Consider the following 10200-nt stretch of genomic DNA (forward strand, 5'->3'; position numbering starts at 1 on the left):
AAATATGTCTAAATGTGACGGAATTTTCTGTCACTTTAATACATTGCTGCGTTTAAACGTGTAAAGGTACAGAGCTAATTCGTTAATATACATTATTACGGTGTATTAATTTATAAACATACTTTTAAAATTTTAAGGGCAAAAAAGAAGCAGTGAGGAGATGAAGAAGTATCGATAGTATATAATTAATTTCGTATTAAGCAGAAACGATTGTAAATGATACCACAATCGTAAACTGGTGAATTTTCAATATGACTTGGACCTGGGTAGATGGTAGATGTCGGTAATCGCCTACCTAAGGCGCATATGAGGGATGTGTTGGAAATATTCACTGTCATACAGTAAGAGCAATTTGCTGGTATCGCAGAGTCGCGAGTTCAAGGCTCGCCAAGATAGTGTGTTTTCCACTTTTCTTTAATATGTTTAATACTCGTAGAATTACAAATAACATAAAAAGTGCTAATTTTGTGACTGACAATAGAATTATATATAATAAAGAATATTATATCATTAAAGTGGCATTTACTTTAATATATTCCTAAATTTTTACTATCTTATTTTCTTCATACACTACTTCATTAAAGGTTTTGCCAAAGCTCCGTTTTGTTGTTATTAATATCGATAATATCGACAACATTGTTATTCCACTAGCAATTTTTTATTGTTTATTTTTTATGATTTGTTTTTGTCTAAAATAGGATTTTCGTGTAAAATGTAAATCGTGTCATTGGTTAAACCCCCCCTTGTAGTAAAGTCATGCAAGTTAATTAGTAATTATTTGGCTGAACTTATGTTTAGCATAATTATTATAATTTTTTAATATATTTAAAAATATAAAAACAAATTTAAAACTAGAAGTTTGATATTTTTAATTAAAAAAATTAAATGGTTGTTAATAAAAAGTTGTACAACAATTCAATATTTATAATAATGTATAGTTAAACCAAAATTATGGTAGTAAATAAACATAGCATCACAAAGTATTAAAAAGTATAGAAAGTGGATATGTAGCTTTAATAAAAACTCATATATTATTATTTTGTATGATAACATTTTATCCCAATTTTTCGCATTTATGTACATTCAACATTTAACACCCATGCAATTTTTAAAGCACCGTATTTATTAAATGAATTATTATTTAATGGCAACATATGATTACATGGTTTAAATAATAATTTAAATACTATATATTTCATTTATTATACAAGTAAGTGCATAATTTTAATGTTGGTTGTTAGGCATTCTGAAATAATTCAAAACCGGCATTTTATTATTATTCAATTATTTGCATTTAAAAAATACATGAGTTTAAATTAAGTATACGATCTTAAAAGATATGAGAATGTATACTTATAAATATCAGGAACATCAATTTCATTTGTTACGATTTTCTTAGTTTTATCGATAACCACTGTAGGCTTCTTAAGGCCTTTCTTTCCCAGCGCAAATGGCCATCTATTTGACGTACGGAGATAATATATCCCCGGTTTGCTTCTATCAATCAACGGGCCCATTGTGTTCGTCACCATCGGTTCTATATCGTAGCAATCACCATCTCTGGCTTGATCTACTGTATCACATCGTACAGCTATGAAAGCTTCTGGATAAACTAGAGCTGCCCACCAGATGACATATGACCTGGCATGACTGCAAATGGAGTCGCAAAAGAACCATGCAAAATGACCTTCCTGGTACGCTCCCCCGTTGACGTAGAACGTCACATGAGAGAAAGGGAACGATATGCTTGATAAGTCCATAGTTGTTAAAACGGTGGCAACGAAATCGGCGTCAGATTTGTCTAATCTCTGATCTGATCCGAGATGGCGGAAGCAAGGGCCGGCAGGGTCGAGTGAGACGAGTGAGGAAATATTTCGTCCGGTTATCCGTCTGTAGTTTTTGGCTATGAAGCTCATTGTGTGTGCGCCGAGACTCATGCCGGTAATTTCTAGTTTTTTGGGGTCAAGACCGTGTTCCGTCAGCTTGACCAGCATTTCCGCGGCATGCTTACCAACGGCTCGGGCTAGGCGTGCAGCACTGAAAACAATAAGTTTGTGAATAATTTAATTACTAGTAAAATACATAAATAAAATTACTGGTATCTAATTGAATAATAAAGAAAACTACAATTTAACAATCACTATAAAATTTAGCTATCTTTATACCATTATAGCTCTGTTGCTTGTACCTCTCCGCCATTCCAAGCCGAATCCATCTAAGTCATTCCATCTATCTCTTTTCGTCTATGTCTTTGCATCCCTATTAAGGCTTCCCGTTTTAGATAAGTACGAATATGTCTAAAATTGATGTCTAAAGTGCAATACTTACAGTGGATAATACATTGCAGTGAATTCTATTGTATCCAAGGATAGCACGTTGTACCCTCTAGCCTTATAGTCAAAACCTAGACCTAAACCGGTGCGCCACGCGTTCCCATCTAAGTATCCACCAACATACATCCACGTCTTCTTGCTGAAGTCTATATCGGGACTCTTGGCTAGCTGGTCCATGCCGTAGTAGTTATAATGTCCTGTGAAACCTGTATGACCGTCGCCTACGACTGCTATGACGAGTTTTTTTAGACTTTTTGGCTTGATAACGGCTGGCTTATCTGATCCAGGACCTGAGGACAAAAAATTTAAAACGTGAAGTATAAAGCTTTCCCTTATTTGTTGTGTCTCATATTGTTACTTTTCATTCATCTCTATCTCTCATTATCTTATCATTCAATTGTTTCCTTCGTTTTTCACCCAGTCTATCCACATATTCCTTGGTTTTGCCTTTGATCTTAATGTTCTTACCTTTCTCGTCACATGACTTTGATACTACGTTACCACCTACCACGCTAAGCTATTTGTCCTTTCTATTTCTACTCCAGGTGTTACTTTGAGGCTTCCTCTATTATAAACGCTACACATAATCTTACCATTTTCCTCTGTGTCACGTGCATCTCTTTTCATAGGTTACCTAAGTGTTACACTAAACAACCTAGTTGGTTTAGTGTTGGAATACCTTCATCTGACCGAGCACGTTCAAAACAATGTTTATGTAACTACCTACCGTAAGTAAGTAAATGCTCAAACTATGCATGTCGCCATACGAGTTGTATAGAAAATTGGATACCTACCCATGTTTAGGGTACTGCGTACATACATATTTCCCAGGACACATACTGAGATATTAAATTTTATGTAGTTTCATTGAGCCACTAAAAATATCTGGTCAATATCAAAAAGGTATTTTTTGTAGGAATGGATGAACAAAAACTTACAGTCTGATATCAGTCCTAAGGGGAAGCCTTCATCAATTCTAGAATATTCTACACCACTGACTGCAATAATTAACAAAAACGTGGCAAAATGTGTTACTAATAAAATTGATAAAAGAGCCATATTTTCACTTGTAGTTTTTGTTCTATTCGTTTCTAGAATATTTCATGTCAAGGCGAATTGAATATGGCTTTACGATTTTTTTGACGATTACTTCTATTTTTTTGTATTTATAAATAAGTAGTTAACACTTAACGTTTGAAAACAATTAATCAATAATAGTACAATGAATTCCCTTTTTATATTGAGTTGTTCTTTGTAATTTTACATATTTTTTTTAAAACATGTTAATTATAAATAGATGAAAAATATACGTGTTTACATGGATTAATTATCAATAAAAAAATTACAATAGACCTTTTACATCAATCCGTATATTATATCATTTTAAATAAGTATTCATTTACGGGAATTCCAACCCTGTGTTATATAAGGGTTCATAATGTTTTTGTTCTCAGGTGACATTTTTCATATTATGTATAATTAATGAAATTAATGTATTTGGATTATCTTGCTATTATTTATTTATTTCATACGATCACAATATAGATTCTCATAAATTGACATTAATGTAATTTGTACTGTAATCATATGTTCTGAATTAAATAAAACTAATCTAATCTAATCATAATTAAAGTAACACGTAAAAAAAACTATTTTTATCTTATAATTATCTTGTAAGGTAGAATTGAGTCATGTATAGCATCCGTTTTATTGAAATATTTTTTAATTATAAGTTTAATAGTTTATGAATTAGTTTATTTTAAATCAAACCAACATAAGTAATAACACATTATTATAATATAGTGGATTGGATATAAACCAACCACATCATCAACAACAAGGTTATTCATAAAAATAACTCTATTTAAGTAAAACAAACAGGCGTAAATAAATGTTATTTAAGTGATTTATTGTTTTTACCAATACTGCATATAATAATTAGAAAATATACTACTATTCTATAACGAGGATATAAAATGATATCCTGAGAGAAAGGTTAGGGAGGATTTTGGATTAAAAATGAAGCTCAATAAAGTCTTTATTATTTATAGTAACATAACAAAACTCAAATAAGGTAAATAAACCTTTTCACACCACCTATTCGGAAAAGAGCTTTTTCTTCCCTGCTAGGAGGGATCAAAGTGGCACTTTTCATCCCTGCTAGGAGGGATCAAAGTAACACTTTTCTGTTCTAGCACACTATTTTCACATTTTTTTGCACATTTTTTTTTAGCTTAAATAATCTGTTTAAGCATCAGTTTGTGTCAACACTAAGATTTTTTTATTTTCCTCATAGTTGATGTGAAAAGCAGTATGTGTCACACGGTATCAAAATTATTTCGTCTTGGGCGTTAACAACAAACAACAACAACAGGAAGGAAGAAGAAAGAACGGAAAGACCAAGGAGAGCGTACATGGATCAAATAAAGGAAAAGATCAACGTCGTGTCGTATCAGGCTGTCAAAGAGAAGGCAGAGGACCGCCAACCATGGAAATTGCTCCACCGACAAGAGTCATACTCTTAAATATATGATGATGGGCGTTAACACTTGAATCCCTCATTACGCTCAGGATTCTACTTTAGAATCCCTCACTACGTTCGGGATTCTATTATAGAATCCATCGCGTCATTCAGGATTCAATGTACGCCCTTGACGGAATCTACATGAATTTATATCATAATCGTCATTTATATTTACGCTTCGCTTATTTAATAGATACAAATTAAAATATGACATAAAAATAATTAATCTTATGTCAACAATTTTATCCATTCATGTCAAAACAAAATACGGGAATAACTAAGTACGAGTATCTCTTAATGATCGTCATGTTCTAAAAAAAAACTAGGTACACATTACGATATACATAAATCAATAAATCAGAATATGTCAAATTTACAAGAAGTGTTGTTAATTTGGAATACTAGGTTCCCACTGACTTGTAAAATATGTGGCCTTAAGCCATCTTAGACTTCTTCAGACCTCGCTTTCCCAAAGCATACGGCCACTTGTTCGTTGTACGTAAATAATAAATCCCAGTTTTTCTTCTATCAATCAACGGACCCATAGTGTTCGTCACCATTGGCTGCAAATCGTAACAGTCACCGTCTCTAGCTTGCTGCACAGTATCACAACGCACAGCTATAAAATCATCAGGATATACCACAGCTGCCCACCAGACGAAATATGCCCTGGAATGACTACACAAAGCATCACAGGGAAGCCATGCGATGGAACCTTCTTGAAATGCTCCCCCGTTAACATAGAACGTTACATGAGCGTATGGAACAGATATGCTTGATATATCCATGGTTGTAAGGACACTCACAACGAAATCAGCGTCAGATTTGTCCAATCTTTCATCAGATCCGAGATTCCTGTAGCAAGAACCAGCTCCGTCCAACGCAGTGAGCAAAGATATGTTTTGTCCGGTCATCTGCCGGTAGTTCTTGGCTATGAAGCCCATGGTTTGCGCGCCGAGACTCATGCCGGTGATTTCGAGATTTTTAGGGTCAAGACCAAAGCGTGTCAACTTTACTAGCATTTCAGCTGCATGCTTACCAACGGCGCGTGCGATGCGTGCGGCTCTGGAAAAATAAATTACTGTTAAACACTTTATGTTAGCGATGAAAATTTAGTGTCAAGTTCATAAATATAGAACTATAATGCGTGGCAAGACTAGGTTGTAAACTTTTTGGCTTATATGTTGATTTGAAAATCGTCCTTCGAATTCATGTTAATTCGAAAAATCTTTATGAGGGTGGTGCCTCTCTAAAACCTATATTTAACAAAAAATCACACACACACATTTCGAAATATTAGTACCTAGTAGCTTAAAGGTTTCACAATATAAAAGCCTATTTCAGACGTCCAATGTCCGTAGGAATTTAATCTTCACACAATAAATATTTAAGATGCATTGGGATAACTTCGTAAACGGGGTAATTTTGAAATTGGCAAAAATCCACTAAGAGTACTTTTACTGCAATAGCAGTAAGCAAGGATACCTTGCTAAGCGTTTCAGGAGTAGGTGTTGTTAAAGTATGTGTAAGTGCTTCTAGTTTTATTGATATTTACCATTTTCAAAATTACCCCGCTTCCGAAGTTATCCCAATGCACAATAGCTATTTACTTACTGAGGATAGTAAATCGTCGTGAACTGTAGCGTATCAAGGGAAAGCGCGTTGTATCCCCTAGCCTTGTAGTCATATCCCATATTCCGCCCAGTATTAAAAGCATTAGCTTCGAAGTATCCCCCAACGTACATCCACGTCTTCTTCCTAAAGTCTATGTCGGGACTCTTAGCTAACTGATCCATCCCATAATAATTGTAATGTCCTGTATATCCTGAATGATTTTCACCTATGACTGATATGAAGAGCTTTTTCAGGGTCTGTGGCTTGATGACAGCTGGCTTCCAGGATCCTGGGCCTAAAAAGAAAATTTATAAAAAAAAATAAAGGCTTGTCTTGACAGGAACACTGCCTTCCTTCTACGTTCGGAAGGCAACAACAGTACAAATACAAGGTTTTCTAAATAAAACAAAAAATTGTTTTAGACTTTCGAAGACACTCTGAGGTTGCCTAAGTTCTTTAGTGTTCCGTGTAGTTTAATTAAATGATAAAAATAATAACTTATTAAGCCTGAGATCGTGATAACAGATCGATCGCAACGTCGGGCCGTGCTCGTTGACATCACCATCCCCCATGATGAGAATCTCGTGAAAGCCGAGAAGGACAAGTCCAGTAAGTACCTAGACTTGGCTCACGAGATAACCGCCATGTGGGATGTTGATTCGACGATAATTGTCCCGATAGTCGTTTCAGTGAACAGTTTAATAGCGAAGAGTCTCGACCAACATCTTGAGAGACTCTCGCTAGGTGGTTGGATCAAGGGTCAGTTGCAGAAGGCGGTGATCTTGGACACGGCGCGGATAGTCCGCCGGTTCCTCTCTCTGCGGCCCTGACCACCGGTAGCTTGGGCCCTGCCCCGCTGCTGGCGGCACCCTAGGTTAGGTTTTTTTATAATATGTTTATATGATTTTTTTATTGTTTTTTATGTGGTTTTGTATTTTACTTTTATATTCATGTTATTAAGAACCTAACTTGTGAAGAAAAATAAATATAAATTACAATAACTTATTATAAGCATTTAAATAGGATTTTGTTTTTTAAAAGACTTACAGTCTGAAAATAGACCTGTAGGATATCCTTCGTCAGGTCTAGAATATTCTACCCCAAATACAGATTTAAAGATTAATACTACAACATAAGTTACTTTAAATATTTTTTCACGCATCATGTTTGCCACGTGTACTACGTGTAGTGGTTTTTCGATTTTCCCCAAAAAGATCACATGTCAACAAGACCTCAAATTATTTTGTATAACTTTTTTATTAATATCTTTTATGTATAATTGAAATATATTATGTAGGTATACATATAAGTATTTACCACTTGACGTTCAAAAAGAATTAGTAAATAAATGTTTGAATCTGTCTTTATATTACGACTTGCTTAATCTTTATTTATTTATTAAGTACAATCATTTTGAATTAATAAAAGAGTTTTATTTAATGAGAATTCATAACGTGGTGAGATTTTCTCACAAACTAACTATTATATGTAAAATTAAATTAACCTTGTCTTTGTATAGGTATTTAAAATATCGTGATTACTTGATTAGCTACAATTTCATTAGTCGTTTAATAAAAACAAAGTAGCATCTAACCCGCATCGCATATATCCGCACTAACATTGTTTTAAGCTGGTTATTAAGATGTTTTTTAACTAATATTCTTTTAATTCCTGCTATTTCAAATATACCTACGTTGTACGCAGGATTATACTTTATTTCTAAAATTGTATCTATGAAATGAAAAAAAAAACAAATTTGTCAAAATATGTTTATTGTACCATGTTTTTTATATATAATTTATTTATTTATTTAAATTGTTGGTCACAAACAATTTTGTTTCTTATTTTATTTATTTAAACCCTGACGTGTATAATTTAAAGAAACAACCTCTAGCAAAGGGCGCCATTGTATAATATTTAAGTATTAAATATTCCACTTATTGTTTTTCAATTCAAATAAAAAAATATACTAATTACATTACAGTACACGAATACAATTATTCGTCTGCAGGTAAATGAAATAATTTACTAGAAAATTATTTATTTATAAAAATATTAATTTATTTTAAAAGAAAAAAAAACTTGTGCAATAAATAGATACATTTTATTCGATCATAAATCATAAAATATTTCCGTTAAGTATGTGTGTGTAAAGAAAAACTAAAATGACGTACTTATATAATTTTGTCATGAGAATCGTTAGAAATATACATTTACAACAATTACAACAGCCAAAGAGTACAATTTACATCTCAAAATGTATAATTATAACACTTATACCTAGATATTTAAATTAAAAATAAGAAAGTTAATACTGCAGGTATTTACCTACTATATTTTTATAATTTGTTTCATTTAGCCATTAATAAAGTTGCACCTACCTAATGACAATATCTTCAAAAGTTATAGAAAAGCTATTTTTAATAGATTTAACATTTTGAATGTATGACATTATATCCAGGAACATATAAAAACAGATTAATTCTCATTATAGATTGATTACATGAAGTAAATAGAAAACTGTTTTATTTATTTTGAAATCTTGCTTCCTACCTACTGAAAGTAATAAAGTATAAGACAAATTATAATATTAAGACAGTTTTTAAACATTAAATTAGTAAGTAATTCGTGTTAACCGTGAAGCTGTATACAGGTTGGCCCAAAATACGTTGCATTTTTAGGTACATATTTTTATTACTTTTTTATATTTTGAAAATTTATATTAATAAAAATAAATTAAGTATAAAACTAAAAAAATAATTTATTTCAAAATATCCTCATTTCGCTTTAACACACAAACACAATCGTTTCACGTAAAATTATTAATTAGGAGCATTTAAAAATTTGTATCAATTTTCAGTTCAAGATTTCTGTTTTTTGCTCCTAATTTTTACAATAATCAAAAAAAAACGAAATAAGTTAAACGTAGGGGCATAGCTATGGTCAATATTTTGGAATTAAGAAACGCGAGTGACCGGTTGTAATATATTTAATACATCCTGTATAATTTATAAATGAATAAAGGTAAATAATACAAATACAAATGCATTTATTTCATTACTTTTTACATCAGTTCTTAGGTTTAATATAATCTACAAAAATATAGTCGTACCGAAACGAGGTGCGCAAAGGAACGTACTTTTCGATTTGAATAATACGTACACAACAAATAAATTATTATTTTACCACGCAAATAATTCTGCAAGCGATAGGTAGGTATTATTAAATTTTAAATTAAATGAAAGAAATGTAAAAGTCGCCGCTTTTGGTAAGATTCGGATTCATAACTTTTCGGCTCGATTTCAGATCGGAACGTCCCTGGTTCGAAGCGGTGAGGATCGGCGGAAGAGCGTTAGGGAGCTCCTTTAGAAGCTTAGATAACATAAAATATTATTGTGTCAATAAAAAAATCAATACAAAGGCCGACGACAATGATTCATGTAAAAATAGTAAAAGTAACCCATGTAGTGGTGTTTCTGCTGATTTCAGTGTCTGGGGTAGAATATTCGAGAATTGAGGAAGGATATCCTACAGGATTATTTTCAGATTGTAAGTTTTATTTGAAATGCTATTCTCTTTGTATTTATTTACATTTATTTAGAAAAAAATTACTAATAAAAATAAATAAATTTAATGTAGGTACGTTGCGTGCCACCTGTACCTGAATCGTGAACCATTACAGTGCAGGCAAGACAAGCCTTTACGTTTCAAAATTGTTTTTTTTAAGGT

At 32.4% G+C, this 10200-nt stretch overlaps 1 protein-coding gene across 1 annotated transcript; it reads right to left on the reverse strand.

Moving 5' to 3' along the window:
* Nucleotides 1-5290: 5290 nt before the first annotated feature.
* On the reverse strand, nucleotides 5291-7618 carry LOC134795825 (phospholipase A1 member A-like). Its single transcript, XM_063767759.1, has 3 exons — nucleotides 7519-7618; nucleotides 6472-6766; nucleotides 5291-5922 (listed from the first exon to the last, which is right to left on the reverse strand). Exons 2-3 carry the CDS (start codon nucleotides 6651-6653, stop codon nucleotides 5292-5294), a joined length of 813 nt encoding a protein of 270 aa, XP_063623829.1. The 5' UTR covers nucleotides 6654-6766; nucleotides 7519-7618; the 3' UTR covers nucleotide 5291.
* Between the last annotated feature and the right edge of the window lie 2582 nt (nucleotides 7619-10200).

The sequence above is a fragment of the Cydia splendana genome, chromosome 12 (genome assembly GCF_910591565.1).
Source record: "Cydia splendana chromosome 12, ilCydSple1.2, whole genome shotgun sequence".
In the NCBI taxonomy this organism is placed as follows: Eukaryota; Metazoa; Arthropoda; class Insecta; order Lepidoptera; family Tortricidae; genus Cydia; species Cydia splendana.